General features: G+C 48.1%; 1 protein-coding gene across 3 annotated transcripts in view; it reads left to right on the top strand.

Annotated features, from left to right (window-relative positions):
• The window catches only part of USP24 (ubiquitin specific peptidase 24), a 1,909,144-nt gene that overhangs the window by 112,305 nt on the left and 1,778,284 nt on the right, over positions 1–18,555 (top strand). For all 3 annotated transcript variants that reach the window (XM_086952711.1, XM_086952716.1, XM_086952707.1), the window contains exon 5: positions 2,095–2,217. In XM_086952711.1, coding sequence (XP_086808837.1) covers positions 2,095–2,217 — 123 coding nt within the window. The remainder of the gene's footprint in view (positions 1–2,094; positions 2,218–18,555) is intronic.

The following is an 18,555-nucleotide window of genomic DNA, read 5'->3' as shown; positions in this document are numbered from 1 at the left end:
GCGTGTCAGAGGTGCAAATGATCTGTCCAAAGTAACATTGGGTACCGAGTTGAAGTCACCTCCTATTAACCAAGGGATCCCGCTCCATTTGGAAAGAACATTGGGCAGAAGTGAGGCTTGGCTTGTGTTAGGGGCGTACACTGAACCCACCAGGATGCTACGCCCAATTAGTCTGCCCCTTGTGAATATATATCAGCCCCCCTCCTCAACCTGCACCTCCTCTTCCACACATGGGGTTCCCACCTTACCCATATCAATACTCCTCATGCCGGAGTTGAGAAATGAGTGCTTAACACTTGTCCTCACCAGCACCTGTGGAGGCGTTCGGCCTCCGTTTCTGTTAGGTGGTTCTGTGCTTATATGAGTATATAGAAAAACATTGCGCTTGTGGGTGTATGCCTCTCGCGTTCCATGTTTTACTAATTACCCATGTCATGGTGAAGGTTTCCCCTTAAGTATTATGTTCAAGCGCAATTCACTTGCAGCGCAAAGGATCGGGTACCCACCGGTTGCGTTCCATAGCTGTGAAAAGAAATAAAAAGGTGAAAACAGGGGACTGAATTGGCACAGGTATAACATCATAAGAGCAGATCCTGAATGTTGGTCTGTCTATACTAGGTCACCTCACTTTGACAACTACCAGGTTTACTGTTTGCTACTACAAATCTAATAATCTGTCTGTCAGTTGTCTAGTAAGTAGGGTTGCAAGGTTTAGCCAAGGGGGTATTTACTGGGCATGCCAGACATTACACAATTAAAGTCACCACCCCATATCATTGGGATAGCCAGGCATGGGAAGATGCAGACTACCAGATTTGGAAAAAGTTAAACATTCAAGGAGCATATACATAATGTAGAAACAGCTCCTGTTAGTGCAAAGTATGATGTTTGAGTATGTTCTGGCCTTCAATGCCTTGAACCATCTTGGATAACCTAAAGGGTACATTCTTATCAAACCATGTAGCCACCCCCTAGAATAGGATGAATGTGGGGTTATAGTCGAGAATACCCCTCCATTTGGCTAACTTAATTTGTGCTGCATTTTAAAAACGATTTGTTTCCAAACTTGAAAACCTCTAAATACAATAAGGACTAATCATTAGTTTGCTGTGGTTCTTGACCATTCCTCAACATTAGGTCTTCAACTTTTTAGAACCACAACCCATTTTTTTTAAGAATGACCAACGTTCGCATTTAATGTACACGAGGCAGTGGAGATTGTTTTATGGAATAACCGCAATGGTTTTGAGACCTCACAAACTTAAGCTCAGCCTTCGATAGTGGACAGTGGCCAAGGTATTTCTCTACCCATAAAAGTGGAAGATGTTTAACTACACTGGAGCTGGAACCCTTTTCCGAGTGCAGTGCAGGTCTGTGCCATCAGTTCACTAAAATCGCAAGGCTTCTGAAAAATCTAGATGTTTATGCTAGTGGCTGTAGAAATATTTAGAAACTCCGTATGCAGCTGAGTATGGAGTAAGGCCTTGTGTACATTTTTTTGTTAAATTGAGGCCCAGTGGTGAGTGTTTGCCTGCAGCTGTTACCAAAAGGTAAGACTCATTCCTTGCTACTGCGAGATTTACTCCCAGGTAATTTGTACACTCCCGTTTTGTGAAAAAACTCCACAAATTAACTCCTCCAAGTGCAGCTATTTGCATACCTACGTCAGGCCTGTGACCTGAGAGTTCAATTGCTTTGTAATGTTAGTTCGGATTAGCCTATCTCATGACTGGTAAAGAGTGGCAGTGCAGTTTTTACTTTAAATTTACTTGACGTGATATGTCTTTAGAAAGTTTCCTTAAATTTTTTCTGTTTTAATTGTGTGAATTGTTGGAAGTTTATTAGTGCATTTGTTCAGAACTTTCTCATTAAAGTTGTATGCAGTTCTCATTGGAATTACTCACTTCATTGCTGCATAGCTTTTAATTGTTTGTGGCCTGAACACAGTAATGCTTATCCTTTTGTACAGAAACCGTGGGCCCTTTAAAGTGTAAAGATTTTATTTTTAACATTTTTGCCTTGAAACATGTTTTGATGAGGTTTTTTTGGCACCAGGGAGAATGTCACTTATGGATGTATTTTATGTAACTGCAGGCTTTTAATCCTGACAATGAATACCATTTCAAGAATCGGATGAAAGTATGTCAGAGAAGCTGGACTGATGTTTTTGGTGATGGAAATATGTATGCGGTTTCACCTACATCTAGTTTGCAAAAGGTAGGTATAAATATTTTTTTTCTCTAGCAAGAGAAGATTTGAATGAATACTCTTCTTCCATCAAAGAGTTGGTTCCTGCTATGATACTTTCGTGGGTCCCCGGTTTCCACTTCCAGCCTGGTATGCATCCACCATGCTTGGACAGATTCATGCCAAATAGCACAGCACAAGTGTGAAGAGAGCAGGTGATGCTTCCCTATGTCACATAAGCTTAGGTTGTGGGGTTGAAAGAGGAAACATGGAAGAAATTATCTGACGTTGTCAAGGTGTGATGAAAGTCTACCTCTGCCTTCCCTAGAGCACCTCAGAGTTCTCAAGTTGTGGAGGGATAGGAACTTTAGTATCATTGTGGTGGCTCCTGGTGGAGACTTGTGAAGATGTTGACCATGCGGACTGGTGGTAAGAAGGTTTGCAAGTAACCATGTCTGTGATAGAAGTCGCTGTCTTGTATATTTCTGCTCTCAGCTAGTGCTTGTGATCACCTTGTGCCCTTAAATTCACTGTTGTTTCACCATATCTATAGGCAACTTCTTACCAGACCTGAGGTTTACAATCATTCCACTCACTCAGTAACTCACCTAAAGCTCTATGATGAGAAGAATTGGCTAACAATGGAAATGGGGCTGAGGACAGAGCAGAATACTGGTCCTCGAGCAGAATACTGGTCCTCAAGCAGAATACTGGTCCTCACCTGCCTAATGTATGCCAAGATTACCATGCAATGGAAAAACTATTGCAATCGCAGCCATAACTGCTCTTACTGTCTCTGGCTGCCTGTTAAGGAGAATGGTAGTGCTGAAGGTTTAGGTGGGTGGTGAGCAGAGGGTACAAATACAAAAATCTGGCAATCTCCTCATTGCCTATCCAACTCTGTCTTTTCCGTTCTCTGCTTTTGTTTTGTCTGATGCTTTTCTCTAATGAAGCCTGACTTCAGTGCCTCAAACTGCTTTTCCCATAGTCTTGGTAGTTTCTCCGATGAGAATGGCAGAAATCTGACCCTGCAAATGAGACAAACAAAGAATCTTGAACTCCTGCTTGTGTCTGCATCCAAAGGGCGGTCCCTTTAGTTCTGGTAATCTGGCAGCATGAATATGCAAGAATTGCCATGGGTACAGTTTCATATTAGGAATTGATATGCTTAGTTTTCAAGGCTAAATCAAGTTTGGTGCCAAGATCTTTAGAAGGTCTCTTAGCTGAATGAGTCCTATGTCTGTTATTGCAGAGGCCTGTTTCAACGTTGCTTATCTTTCTGATCGTTCCTGGGTTTGTTTCATTTACCAATTCTGAGCTGAACTACTACTTGCTGTTCTCTATATTGGCCCCTTCTAAGGCTACATACCTCCCATTCTGACAAGCAGGCATTTTGTCTTATGGTGTTAACCTTTTCATCCCAATCACTTTTTATAAAACGTATTTTTTAAACCTTTATTTATAAGTTTATACAAATTATAAGACTTACATTTCAAGACACATGCTCGACACATTCAGCTTTTCTTGGTCCATACTTCTACATCGAAATCCTGCATAATACAACTTAAATGTCCAAGCCATGAATATACACATTATTTTATCTACACTTTTTGTCCTACATCCCTGGGGCAACTCAGCTCCCCGATTCTCCTTGCGGGCAAGTGCCCTGTTCCATCTGAGAACTGAAAGAAGTCTGTTCCAATAAGTATGACCGGTAGGGCTGCCAAATATCCAGTGGCCTAGACGTTGCAGTTGAGCATACAGCTCACTGGTGGTATTTGCAGTATCAACAAAAAATCAATGGGGAACGGATCACTTGTCCTGACTCACCAGGGTTTATTAATTTTTCGTTTCTTTTACCGATAAAAAAACCCTCATTTACATGCCAAGGCTCGAGTGGCGGTATATCTTGGTTTTCCGCCTCTCTTTTAGCTATGTGACAGCATCATCATTGGGTTAGTTTTCATGCTTCCTCCACCCGGAGGTAAACTACTGGTTGGTACAGTAGTGATCAGTGATGGTGGGTAACAATGTGAGTGAGAAAATGTTGGAACAAACAGGCTTGCAATCATATGGCCTCGCCTAACAAGTTGAACCACGCCACTAACATCTGATGTGATAGGATTCAGCTTGGTGTGAACAATGAGAGATCCTTTGCCAAAGGGAATGAGTGAACATTTTGTCATTTTGTCATTTATAGGCCTTGTATAGTGGTATTGGGATATTCTGGAATAAGTATAAAAACTGTGGCAAAACAACCATTTTGATCATGGCTATCGCATATTTCCCCAAATATTGTGATTCCCGCTCTGCGGCTCTAAGAATTCGGCCAGGAGAGCCGCCCGATGCCTAAAACCGAAAGCCGTCTGGGAGGCCCCCCGGTCTGCGTCTATTACCATCCATTGGGCTTAAAGGGTGTTGTACAAGTCTTTGAGAATTCCAGCCCCTTTCGATATACACACCTCCCTAATGTAAGCTTTAAATGCCTCCCATAACCTGGCTTTAGTGTCCACCGTGCCCGTAATTAGCTCAAAGTATTAGTCTATGACCTGACTTAACTCTGCTTCAAACACTGGATATTGGTGTGCCATTTCGGGATAATCTCCACCGCCAGGCTCTCTCACCCGAACTCTGGACCTTCAGTCCTATCATAGTGGAGCGTGGTCTGACAGAGTATAAGGGAGGCCCCTCGCCCAGCCATGCAGCTATGTTAGGGGTTAGTAACCAGTAATCTAGTCTAGTCCAGGTGTTATGGGGGGGACGTGTAATGTGCGTACATTGGCGTGTCTGCGTGTAAGTGACACCAAGCATCAATCGTCTGATAGGCGTCGATCAGACTAAATAATGTGTGCCTGGCCCTAGGTTTCATGCCTGATGTCATGGCTGGGCCATCCAGTCTTGGATTCAATAAAATATTCAAATCCCCTCCCATACACACCCCGTCCACCCCATCTTGTCAATGCTCGCTTGTAGGTCTATGAAAAACTCCGGATAACCAACATTTGGGGTGTACACGTCAACAAATAACATGGTGTTCCCCAATAGCCATCTCTTTACCAGCAGAAACCTGCCCTCCTGGTGCGAATAAACCTCCACCCCCCGTAATGGAGCCAGCTTGTGTATTAGAATGAAGACCCCTCTAGGGTATGTACTGTAGCTTGCAAAATATCGATTTGGGCACCAACTGGCAGCAAAACTAGGCGGATTTTGCAGTGGCAAGTGTGTTTCATGTAATAAGGCAACGTCTACTTTGTCGCTGTAGGTTATGCAGGACTTGTTTTCGCTTATGTGCATCGTTGAGTCCCAGTACATTCCAAGACATTAGTACCATGTTGTCAATCTTATTATTACTATGTATCATTCTCCAAATTTGTATCTAATCCACTGTTTTGACTCTCAATCGTTATATACATTCTGAGCATGTCTACATTACAAAGTAAAGACAACTCTGTGAACTTAGCCCACCCCTACCTCCTCCCTCCCATCCCCTCAGTCTTTCCTAGGGGAACACCCCAACTCCCAAACAACGAGATGATCATAATACTGAGGATTCCAAGTAATTGAACAAGTGAGGGTGCCTAACCACTGGGGGGGGTGACAACACTACGCCTAATCCCTGATTGCATGTTATCAAATAGGAGAAACTGTTAGTTCGGCTGACCTGCGTGGCAAGCACCCCAGCATTCCCAGTATATTTAGAAGCACAGGCAATACTTATCAACAATATGTGTAACAGTTAGTTTGTCAACTGGCAAAGAACAAATCGCCACTGGCACCAGAGTCTGGCATTCCAGGAGAACAGTCCAGTGTTGGGGACTTTCTTGGATGATCATTCGCCTCTCGTGCCCAGAGGAATTCTTGTACTGCAGCAGGCGTTTCGAAAATTCGGGGCCGGCTATCCACACCAACTCTAAGCCTTGCAGGGTACAACATGCCATATTTCAGTCCTGCCCGTCTCAGAGCGAGCTTGACCGTGGCATATTTCTTATGGGCATCCTGTACCATTGCCGTGAAGTCACAGTACAAAGCAATAGTTGTTCCCTGCCAATCCAATGCCCCCTTTTCACGGGCCAAATGCAGGGTAGTGTCTCGGTCCCTAAAGTTGAGAAGCCGTGCCATTATTGGACATGATGGGCATCCGGGATTAGGCCGAGGACCAAGGGCGCGGTGCGCTCGTTCAACGACAAATGTGGCAGTAAACTAGTTTCGACCGAATAGGTCAACCAGTAACTCTCCCACAAATACATCCAGATAGCTTGTGTTGATGGTCTCTGGCACTCCTATATTGTGACTATTGTTCCGCCTTCCCTGGCTCCAAGTCTTCATTGTTGATGGCTATAGTTTTGAGCACCCTCTCCATTCTCCCTATCTTTTTGGGGGCCTGCGCGGCACCCTCCTCTGGATCTGAGATCCTGCATTCAGCGGTCTCTAGCCTCCATTTTGTCAAGCCGTTTGTCCAGGGAGTCGAAGCGCAAATCAAGCGCCTTCAACCCTGCTCGTAACTCAGTCATTAGTGCCTTACTACCCTGAGGGATTATCTGCGGGGGGGGGGGGGTCATTATTGCCTTCTTCCACCATTGATCCGGGTGTGTCCGAGCCTCCACCAGGCTTCTCAAAGTTGAGCCTCCTTAGTTTGGGGTCCACCTTGCCCATATCAATCCTTTGCAAGCACCGCCACCAGAGCGAATGATTAACGTGCCCAATCCCTGCAACAGCTTTTCTTCCCACAAGCAGGGATCTGCAGCTGCTACAGCACTTTCAATAACTCAGTCATGCGCAACCATCTTGTGTTTGCTTTAGCGTGGCCTCCCAATCTCATGACATTCAGCGGCCGCTCAATTGATCTCAGCGCCGGGCCCGTCCAATACTCGAACGCCCCGTCTCCCGGCCACCACGGTTCTTCAGGGCCACTGCTTCCGACACACATAGCTCCGGATCGCTGCCCCAGTTTCCGACTGGAACAGGTTTGTCGTGTTGCTGGCCATGAGTTCCCTTGCTAGTGTTCCCTCTGTCTTGCCAGAGCACCGCTACCGCAGGGCGGGCGATGTTGTCAAGGGAGTTAGGCTGAGATCCTAAGTTACGCAGCCATCATGGTCCGGGGCTTGGCCAGGCCCCCTTATCTCATGAACTTAGTAACATTTCTCCTTTTTGCCCCTCTCCATCGCCACTCTTCTATTCTGATCACGTATGAATATTGTAGCCATAACAGAGCATGTGAACACTTTACCTATTGCTCCTTTTCATTGACCTTTGTTGACCCTATTGAGTGTATGTAGTCTCCACTCCTCCTATAAAAATATGTAACTGCTAGACTATTTATTGTGGAATGAGCATATTCATCCTTGTCAGCCTTTTTCTTACCTTATATAGTAGGATTTCTTTGATTGTCATCTGTCATTTTTTTCTATGCATGTTTTTATCTGATCTCTTTGGTAGCACCTTTCTTTTTGTTTTGGGAAGGCATTAGTTAAGTGCAATAAAAACATAAACCAATGCTTAATGAGCAATAAAAGTTAAAATATCTACACATGTAACAGCATGTAATAGGTTTCCGTCTTTGCCATGTGATTGGCCACCTTGCCTCGGGCAGGCAGGAATACTATTCTTTAAAAGATACTGCAACTTTATTATTTTTAACAAAATTGTCCCCTGTGCATTCATGTAATTCATGTGCCTCTCCAAGTCCCCTTTGGAAACTGGAACTCCTCTATATTGTATGGTTTGTTATGTTATGTTAAGGTGAGCTTATAGAGCGCTCTGTCACCGTGGGTTTCCTGGCGCTGATCTGGTGCTGGGGGCGGGCAGGGGGGAGTTAGCCAGATTGTGGGAAAAGCCATGTTTTCAAAGATCTGCGGAATTGAAAGGGCGAATTGGAGAATTTAAGTGAGGGTGGGAGAGAATTCCAGAATTTAGGGGCCAAATGTGTGAATCTCCGACCTCCGATTCTGCAAAGTTTGAAAGAGGGGACAACCAGGAGACAAAGGTGAGAGGATCTGAGGTTGCGTGAGGGACAATAGGGGCTGATAAGGGATTTCAGGAAGGCAGGGCAGGGACCAGTTAGAGATTTAAAGGCAAGGCAGCCGATCTTAAAGGCTACCCTCGAAATGACCGGAAGCCAATGCAAGTTGGTAAGAAGAGGTTTAGCGGATTGCCATTTCGGGATCCCAAAGGCGAATCTCGCCGCTTAGTTCTGGACGATCTGTAATCTGGAGAGGAGGACCTTGGGCAGACCGTGATAGAGAGAATTCGAGAAATCCAAGCGGGAGAGGACAAGAGCCATGATGACTTGAATCAAAACTTCGGGAGTCAGGAGATAGGCCACCTTCCTGATCCTGCGCAGCTGGTACATGCAGGAGGAAACCACCGCCCCTATCTGGGGCTTGAGGGATAGCTCGGAGTCAATAATGACCCCGAGACTCTTCACCGAGGCCACAGGGGTGGGAGGAGGGCCTAGCTCTACCGGCCAAAAATGCGGGCCCCAGTGGATAGAGCTCTTACCAGGGAGAAGGAGCTCCGTCTTCCCGGGATTCAGTTTGAGTTGATTCTGGCTCATCCACTGAAGAGTGTGGGACATGACCGCCTGAAAATTAGTGATAGCAGAGGAAGAATTGAGATGAAAGATGAGTTGCAGGTCGTCAGCGTAGTTAGACGGTGACGTCCCACTGCCTCAAGAGAAGGGGGGATAGAGAGGAGCCCTGGGGAACCCCGCAATGTGAACGTTCCTTGGGTGACCTGAAGGTACCCAGGCTAACTGTCTGAGACCTCCCAGTCAGAAAGGATTCGACCCATGCCAACGCCAGGCCCTGGATGCCGGCCTGCTCGACACGATGGAGAAGGATGTCATGGTCCACCGTGTCGAAGGCGGCCGACGGATCTAAAAGAACCAGGGCATGGGGGGTACCCCTCTCAGCGCCGTCTCTCAGAGCATCCAACACGGCCAAGATAACTACCTCCGTTTCCCCTTTTAAAGGGGTGCTCGAGTATATCCGATAATCCTGTATTTTGTGAGTGGTCACATTATTTTTGCTTGTTGCCGCACAATGATTTGTCAATCTTATTTTAGAGTCTACCCACATCAACAAATAGTTTTTGCTCAAAGTACATGTTCCTTCTGCCTGCGTCTCTGGGCATTCTTTTAGAGACCATTGAAAAAAATGTGCATCAGTTGCTGTGGACAGTTATCCAACTGTTGTGTGTTCATTTGCTTCTTCTTCCTTGGCACAAGAAATCTCAATCTAGTTGCTCACTGATTGCCTCTCCTAACTAAGCTGCCCTTGATGCAAAGCAAAGTGGAATGCCAGTAAGAAATGATGAAGGGACCTGAGTTGTGGGTCACTGAATAACCCACACATAAGTCACTTGCTACAAAGTGTGGTACTACAGTTGCCAAAACGTTCCATATCAGGCTAGAGTAAGAATGGGGAAGCTGTACTAGGGGAGGGTGGTCATTTGTCTTATATTAAGCACTTTACATGTCCAAAGATAAGCTGTATGTTCTGCATTACCTGAACGCTTTTCCTACCAAGAAGATAATGTTATGAAATCACTATTCTGTAAATGAAATTTTGTAAATGGAATGTTAAGGTTACAGCAAAATGCAGCATAATATTTTAGCAAGTTTTGACCTACTTTATTCAGTCCATCCTAGCATCCTTCAGGTCCTTTGCCAAATAACTGGTGCCCATTGTTCCTGACTAGTTCCCTCAAACACCTTTCTCCAGCTGAAAGTCCTCCAAGCACAAACCTTTCATGTGGCAGTAGGGTCCAAAGATTTCCTCAGCCCTGCATCACGTAAAAACCTAAAACAATAAAAGATTTGATACTTTGAGAATTGCTTCCAGCTAGAGCAAGTTCACTGAAGGTCTATACCACAAGAAACAGCATTTACAGCACTGTATGAACCACGCATGCCATTACAATAAAAGAGTTACTGCGCATATGCCTTTACCATGCAAAATGTATGTATTTCGCAGGTAATATATATAATGGCAGGGGCGATTTTATGGTTTAGGTTGGGTGTAGGTTTTTGGGTGGCAAGGGTGTTTGTTAGGGTTTAGTGTGGTACGTGAGGTGAACGAGCGACCACCTGGCCTGGTTTTGTGAATGTGCGGGGTGTGTGCGAGAGTGGGCTAGAGCGTCTGTTTTGCTGATGAAAGTGTACGAGGCTGTTAAGGGATGCTTGCCCAATGTTGTGTAGGTTTTTGTATGTGTGAGTGAGGAGTTTGAATTGGCTGCTTTTTGTAAATGGGGAGCCAGTGGGGCTCCTTTAGGTGAAGTGTTATGTGGGGGGTGTGCTGAAGGTTCTGCGTGAGTCTTGTGGCAGCATTTTAGATGTTCTGGAGCCTTTGTAGGAGTTGCTTGGAGATTCCTACATTGAGAGTTGGGTTGATGCACTGAAGTGTTTGATACCAGTGCTAGAAAAAGGAAAAAAAGTTAAGAAAGAATTTCCAGTACAAGCTTCACCGCATCATCCTGCACTGTCTGCATTTAACCCCTCACAGAATCGGGCACAATGTTTTAAATAGCTGTCTTATCAGGTGGGCAGCTGTATGTTCTCTAGCCTGTTGAGAGGCAGTTATCATGCGCAAGCTACACAGCGGCAGCCTGTGATCTACTGGTAACCAGAGATCAACCCATTGGAAACTCCTGGTCTAAAGATATACTTCACAAATGCTAGGCGAATGTTTAAATTGGCAGGTGTAAGCCTGTCAGGGATTCTAACATCCTGTTTCCTTTTAACAGGCTTTCAGTAGGATCTCGCAACTCTCCACGAGGATTATTTTATGCTGAACAAACCCATCCTCCACTTCGTTTATTGTGACTTCCCTTCCAATTTTAAGGGCTTATTACAGTAGTCATTTTGACTAGTGTTATACGAAGGTCGACGAGTCAGAGTAGTCATTGATCTGAGAACATCTTACCCATCCATGGAAAGTATTAACTTCTTGGAGGGGATACGATTGTGATGATGTTTTGTGTTAATAACTTTACATGAAAATCCCGTTATGAAGAGAAAATCATTAGTTTTAATTATTGTTATCCTCTATGGTAATATCCTTTGAAGTAATAAACAACGTACCTCCAGTCTGCTGGATTTAGCGGAATGTAACAGTTAAAGCATATTACACCAATTACTCTGTTAAAATGAACAAAGTTAGTCTCTGCCAATAATAAACAAGGTAGTAGAGTTGTTTGTTCCCGTAAAGGGGCAGTGATCCATTCCTTCCTTTACAAATAATTATCTATAGGGTTCCATTCCCTTGCATTTATTCTCTTTTTAAATAGTAATTATCAATGGCTTAATTAAGCATACATGTTTCTCTCCAGATTGGCTATAAAGTTATATTGTCTTTATAAAAAGTAGTTTTAGTTGGTGGGGGTCTAGGTAGGCAATGTAAAAGATACTTTTGGATTACTTTTTCTTAGAAAAATTGCTCTGGGATCCTGTGCATAATCTCAGATAGTCAATGTGTATGACTTCAGTGAAGATCCCAATGATGGAGAACAAAGATTTTAAGTATGTACCTACTGTTTTGTTCCAGTTTTTTAAAATTACTTACCATTTATTTATGCTTTGTGATAATATATTTTCACCGTAAACGCTATTAAGGTCTCTCTACCGATGTTTTGTTTTTGGATCCCTTATTTCATAATATGACGTCCTGTTTAATTTCCATGCCTAAAGTACTAAGGAATGATTCGTATCAATTGATCCAGCACCCATTATTTCTTTTGTACAATGTATCTGATAGAGACTACTAGCCACATATTCCTTAACGTAGAATTATTCCCAGGTGTGAGGATGGATCCGGAAAACTTTTCTTGCCACAGCATCTCTGCACGCCGGGGGACGCCAGCAAGTGACTCCGCCCTGACGTCCACGGGCGTGACGCCAGCAAGGTCACATAAGCCCCACCCGGTGCGCCAACGTCAGTTTTTCTCTTCTACGCATGCAACACGGATCCGTATCGTGTCCTGACCTGTTTTCAGGCCTCCTTTTCACATTTTGGTTTGTGGAACAGTGTGCGAATGCTGCCTTCGGGCTTCAAGTCTTGTACGGATTGTGCACTCCAGATGTCGGCGATGGACCGTCACCAGATATGCATGTGGTGTCTGAGCGAGCACCATGACTCGATGTACTTCGAAGCTTGTCCGCACCTTAAACCAAAGTCCCGGCGGGAGTGCCGGATGAAATTGCTGTATGCTTGCTTGTCCAAGTCTGGGTTGTCCCAGCGTCCGTCCCCTACCTCGGAGGTCAGGAACCGCCGATTCCTTTTGCAGCATCGCCCCGCGCCATGGCCCCAAGGGCGTCGCTCGCCATCTGGTAGGCCTGTAGTTTGTCTGAGGTCTTGTCCTTGTTCGGTGGAGGGCGCAGGCTCCTCCCGGGACGTGTGCCCCCGCCAGTCAGCACCATAACCGCAGTTTCCCGATGTCGGACGACAAGGGCCCAAATGACAGAGTACGCTGTGACTCTGCAGGCTTCTTTGGCCCCTCTGCCACCTCCTGAGACATCCGCAGATCCCTTGCCTCGCGCGGGGGCCTTCTGCGGAGTTGCCGGCGGCTTCGGCCCTGGCGGCTTCGGCCCTGGCGGCTTCGGCCCTGGCGGCTTCGGCCTATAGGAGGGTGGTGTCGTCGAGGGGTTGTCTTGCGAGGCTCCGCTCTTCGACCCGTGGCGTCCCTGCCTCGCTGCAAATCACTACGGAGCTCCCTGTGGCATCGCAGGAGATCACTGGGACTCTGGGCTTGTCCCCGGGTTCCCCTCGGCCCTCTAAGCAGGCTGCTGCCTCCCCAGAGGCAATTTCGGTGGTGTTTCGGTGCCAAAGGCTTTCCTCCCCGGACCTGTTAGAGCCGCGGTGGAGGCAGGGCCTGGGGTGCTTTCCTGAGTCCCTCTCGGTCCTCTCTGCGGGAGACTGCCCCGAATGAGGTCGAGCCAGCGCTTTTTTGGCGCTGTTCGTTAGCTGCACTGGAGCTGACCCTGCCCAATTTTCCTAGGGAGCACGTGGTGGAGGAGGCCGACTCAGCGCCGCCGATGCCCACTCCGGCGCCGGTCGGCGTTGAGCCAGCGCCTGTGGCAGATTCCACGGCGCTGTGCCTGCGTCAGGTCCATGATTAGTCTTCTGAGGAGGTTCCCTCCTCTCCGGAGGTTTGTCATCTGCTGGTTTCTTCCTCTCCGGAGACAGGGCGCCACATTGTTGCCTTTCACGGCATCTTCAAGGGAGGGCTCTTCGCCGTCCCCGCGGCCTAAGCCCTCAGGCCCTCTTTACCGCAGTCCGCGGTTGGACCCTCCACCGGCTTCTCCACCCTCCCCGGGGTCCCCTCAGGTTCCCCACTCGTCCGTGGATTCCCCACCATTCCGGGGCTGGCTGTTCTCCCCTATAGCTAGACTTTGGGACGGATGGGTCACTTTGCAGCCGTCGCCCATGGAGGAATTGCTTTCTCCCCCGCGGCCCCCTACAGAGGCCAGTGTTGGCCGCTGGCATTCTGTGGATGGGTGAACCGGTCACCTCTTTCCCAACAGATAATCTCTTGGTAGTTCTCCACCAGGGCTCTGGTGGACGGGAGCTGCTCCTTCCTTTTGAAGCGTCGCTCCACAATTCTCTTCTGGGGGCTTGGGGCGTCCAGCTACGGGTGACCCGGTGCCTCACCCGTTCCTGCATCCTCACCGTCCTGTACCGCACGACCCAGTCTGCCTCTCCTTCCACCCTTCTACTCAAGGCTCTCTTCTGCTGACTGCCTTTCCGACCTTGCCTGTGGTGTTGTTTCCTCCGTCTCAGGAGGCCCGGTAGTTGGATTCCTGGGGGCATAACATATTCGCTTCATCCTGTGCTGCCTTGCAGGCGCTCAACACTCTTTGTGTTGGCTAGGGCTACCTCCAGCCTGTATGATTCTAAGGAGTCCCTTCTTTCTCACGTCTCCCATGAGGGTGCCTAGGCTGTTCTACGGCACAATGTGTTAGATGGTCGGGAGTTGGCTGCGTTTATTCTCTGTGCGGCCTTAGATGTTGCTGATGCTCTTGGCCGTGCTACGGCCACTCCTGTGGCTTTCCGTCGCCATGCTTGGCTGCGGGTTGCTGTTTTTCCTGAGAATATTAGGGAGCATCTGGTTGACCTGCCCTTTGATGGGGTTCTTTTGTTTAACACTCATGCAGACTCTGCCATTCAGCGTCTCCTTGCAGGACTCAGTCTGCCTCCCCCTCAGTAGGCTGGCTTGTTCCTCCGGGGCTTGATGGGAGGCGTTTTCCCACCTGCTCCTGGAATCTGCTGTTTTTAAGTGGGACGTTTATATATTCTGTGTGGTTTGACGTACCATCGGGGACCCTTGGTTGGCCCCTCTCTTCTCAGCTGTCTGCTGGTTCAGCTCTTTGGCAAGTGTGTAATTTTTGGCTGATTGCTAAGCAGTCTGTGGTTCCTATCGCAGGTTTTGTGTTCTTGTCCTCTGATGCAGGATTTTTTCCATAAGAGGGCTTCCCATGTTTTCTATGGGACGTGCCTTACTGTAAGTGGGCTACTTGTAGCTTTCGTATAGCTCTGTCCGACGCTGGGGAGTGTGGACTCTCCTTGTGGGCTCCTCGCCTTTCCTGGCGTTGTTATATACTGCTGATGCAGTTCTTTGTTTGTCAGGGTGTAGCTTGCGCTGCTACAGGGCCTATCGTTTCAATTTCCGCTGCATCGCTGGACCAACTTGTCATGGCGTTTGTGGCGTTGTGCTGTGGTGCTTTCACCCTTTTTGTCGGGCGTTTTGGCCTGGTCCTCTGTCTGGTGTTCATGGGGGGGATAAGATTTCTTGGTATTTTCCTTGGTTCTGGTGGATGGCTTTGTCCATTCTACATATTTCTCCCCCTCTTCTCTTCTGGCTGGCTCCACTTCTTTCATGGGTCGGTTTATGCCCGGAACGATCTCCCTTCAGGGTTGTTCTGGATCTCCCTGGCCTTTGCTTTCGCCTTGCGATTGGCTTAGTCTGGGCGCTCAGCTTCATTGTACTTGCCGGCTGCGCACGCCCTTTCTGTTCCTCGGCCGAGGGCCTTGGGGTAGGCCCTTGTACTCCTGCCTCTTGGTCGGCTGGAGCCTTGTGAGACTACGTCTTTCTTCTCACGCCTGCCTTCCTTGTCTGCTGCCTTGAGGCTATGGCAGGTTCAGCTGCCCTTTTCACTCTGTGTGTGTTTTCCTGTGAGGGGCTTACCTCCACTTCTACCTCTTCTCCTTGAAGTTTTGTGGCGATTCTTAATTCCTCTGTACTCCTCTGCCGTTGTCTGTACCTCCGGGGCTTTCTGGTGGATGTTCCTGGTACCTTGGCTGGGCCTGGGGGTGTCCTTACCTCCCCTCGCCCTTGCATCCTTCTGCTTGGTGGGAGGGCTGAACCACCCTTCGTGTCCCCATTACACGTCCCCTGCTGGGGCCCTGTGTTCCTTCGTACTGGGGGCTTTCTTGCAGGTCCTCCTCCCTTCTGGGTACGGCTAGGGTATCTATTCTATGTTAAGGAATCTGCGGCTAGTAGTCTCTATCAGATGTACGAGTTACTTACTTTCGGTAACAATGTATCTGGTAGAGACGATTCTAGCCGTAGATTCCTTCACGACACGCCCTTCCTCCCAGTTCTGCGAGGACCTCCAGCTTGGTTGTATCTTCTGCGATTGCCTTCTCTTACTTCTTCCCTAGTGGGGTGCGTTGTTCTGTGTCTGATCCACTCCTTCCTTTCTGGTGGGTGGTTGGTGTGTTCCTGGGTGGCTGTGCGTCCTTGCACTCTGGTCTTCCAGTGTGGGGCCTGCTCATGCTCTTCCTCATTTTCATTACTTGCAATTTCTGCTTCCTTTGAAGCCCCCTGGGTTAGGGTCCCTTGGCTGTGCCTCGGCCCTTTGCTCCTATTGGGGATGCGGCTCCCCTTGCTGGTGTTGTCTTGGGGTGTGTTGTGGTCCCTCTCTGTTTGTAGTCTATAGTTGCATGCCTCTTCGTCTGCTGTGACATTTTTCACGTGGTCTTCTGCCCTCAGGGAGGATGTCGTATTTCGCTGCAGTGCTACTTTGCAGTAGCTGTGCTCTGCTCTTCCCTTCTTTGACTTTTTGTGCCACTGTGCCTGGCACTTTCCTGAATGGTGCTGTCCTCACCTTTTGTTTCTTCCCTTTCTGTTTATCTGTTTTTTTTCGCACACTGTTCCCATATTTTCACAGTTTTTAGGTCTCACCTGAGACAATGCGCTTGCCCATTGCTGGCGAGATTATAGTAAGGGGAAAAGAAAAGTCTACCAAAGAGCTTTAAAAATGCGGTTTATGGCCAGTGCATGTGAGGCATTCAAGCGCAAAGCTGGCATCTGGACTGCTTTCGCCAGCGCGCGCTCGGTCTCACTTCCTGCTCCCCCTCTTACTTTCGTTATCGCTCACACCCCATATGCTTGTTCCCTCCCACCCTTTCTTTGATGCCAGAGTGCTTTGGAATGCGGATTATGGCCAGTGCATGTGCCTCACCATTTGTCCCACCCCCCGCATCAGACTTCAAAGGCTGCCGCTCCTCCGCCCCCACATCAGACTTGAAAGGAATGCACTCCCCGCTATCTTGTTATTTTAGCCCTACACTCGCCATGCATTAGCTAAAGCTCACCAGTGGGCCTTTTTCCACTCACTAAAAGCTCCTCTCCTCACGTCTTTCTCACTCTCCCACCCACACTCTTTCTGTTACTCCTTGCTCTCTTTATCTCCATTCCTCCCCTGTAGTTCTCTCTCATTCTCGTGCCCTCCCTCACTCCCTGTAACATCCCTCTAGCTAACCTACTTTCCCTTTCAATGCTGAATATCGAAAAATATAATCAGTCTCCAGGTGTTTTTAACTCAATAAGTTTCACTTTCTACGTGCGCACCACTCGTGTTATTTTTTTTTAATAGACATTCGGCGTCGAGGGCGACCAATACCCCTCCGCCGACGTCACGTAGGCTTTTGATGTCAAGAGAGGAAGCTCCGTCGTCGGCCACACAACGCCGATCGACGTCGAGGGACCATCATTCATCACGCCGTTCGCCATCGAGGCATACGACGTCGAGGTTGCACGATCCACCGACGCCGCAGAGAGTCGGCGTCGAAGGAAAGGACCTCGCCGACGGCGGATCAGCACCGGTCAAGGTCGAGAGATCATCAGCGCTCGAGGTCGAGGCATGCGCCTTCGGAGCATTCGACGTCGAGGCGCCAAGAGCGGTCCAGATCGACGTCGAGACAACGTGAGCGAGCGGAGCGCTCGGCTACAAGATCCAGGGATGGTTCAGTAATCCTTGTGACTGAATCAGCCTCCCGCCACTCTTCGAGCTCTTCCAGATCCCAGTCAAGATCTAGGAGTCCTGCCCGCAGATCGAGAAGTCCTGCCCGCAGACCTCCCACAGAGGGTGTGCAGTTGTCTCCTGCAGGAATATGTCAGCCCAGTGCACAGATCTCCACTGCAAAGACTGGTCGAGGAAGTGGATAGACACAGCCCTTCCAGGCGCAGAGAAAGATTGCCTGTGAGACAAGCAGCATCTCGTTCCCCTGCACAAGGAGAACGTTCAGGGAGGTCTCGCTAGAGGAGACTTAATAATTCCCCTAGACAGGAGGTACCAGCCAGAAGGTCTCAAGAAAGAAGAGCTCGAACACCAGCTACTTCTTCTACCCGCTCTCCCGTGCGGGATTACTCTCCCACCTTGGTGGATATCCCTATCTCTAGAGTTTCCCCGGTGGACGATATCAACACCTACCATGATGTCCTACAGCCTGGTGGCTAATCAGATTATTAGCACTGCTGCAGATGGAACAATACTGGTGGGACATACCTATGCCCATGGGGTATGTGCCAGACGTTGGTCTTGGCTGCGCCTGACAGGCCTCAAGCCCTATGCGCAGCAACGCATCCTAAACCTCACGTTTACAGGCACATCTCTCTTTGGCCAACACACGGAGGACGAAATGAGTCGGATGAAGGCCGAGCTCGACACCGTCAAGTCAGTCGGCCTAGAAAAAAAGAAAGAGTTCAAACGCCGTTTCAAGTCCAACCAAGGCAGAGGGGCTCAACAGAGGGTTCAAACCCCTCTGTGGTCCCAGAACAAATCCCAGGGCAAGACCCAGTTTCAGGGTGGTAAAGCCAACAGAGGTAGAGGAGGTCACCAGCAGTCCTCTACTTCGACAAGAGGAGGAAAACAATGAGCACTGGCTTCCTCTAGCGCCGTTGTCCACTCCAGTGGGAGGAAGTGTTTCAAAACATCTGGCAGAGTGGGACAGCATCACAAATGATCGGTCGGTGCTGAATACACTGCGCAATGGATATCTTCTTCGTTTCCGTGCGCCTCAACAGGACATTCACCCAAAGAAATCTCGTCCGCACCAACTCGATCTGCTCCAAAAAGAGGTGAAGGCTCTT

This window comes from Lissotriton vulgaris, chromosome 1_1, assembly GCF_964263255.1.
Source record: "Lissotriton vulgaris chromosome 1_1, aLisVul1.2, whole genome shotgun sequence".
Classification (NCBI taxonomy): Eukaryota; Metazoa; Chordata; class Amphibia; order Caudata; family Salamandridae; genus Lissotriton; species Lissotriton vulgaris.
Note: the sequence above shows the minus strand (reverse complement) of the source record. Positions and strands in the feature narration are given on the sequence as shown.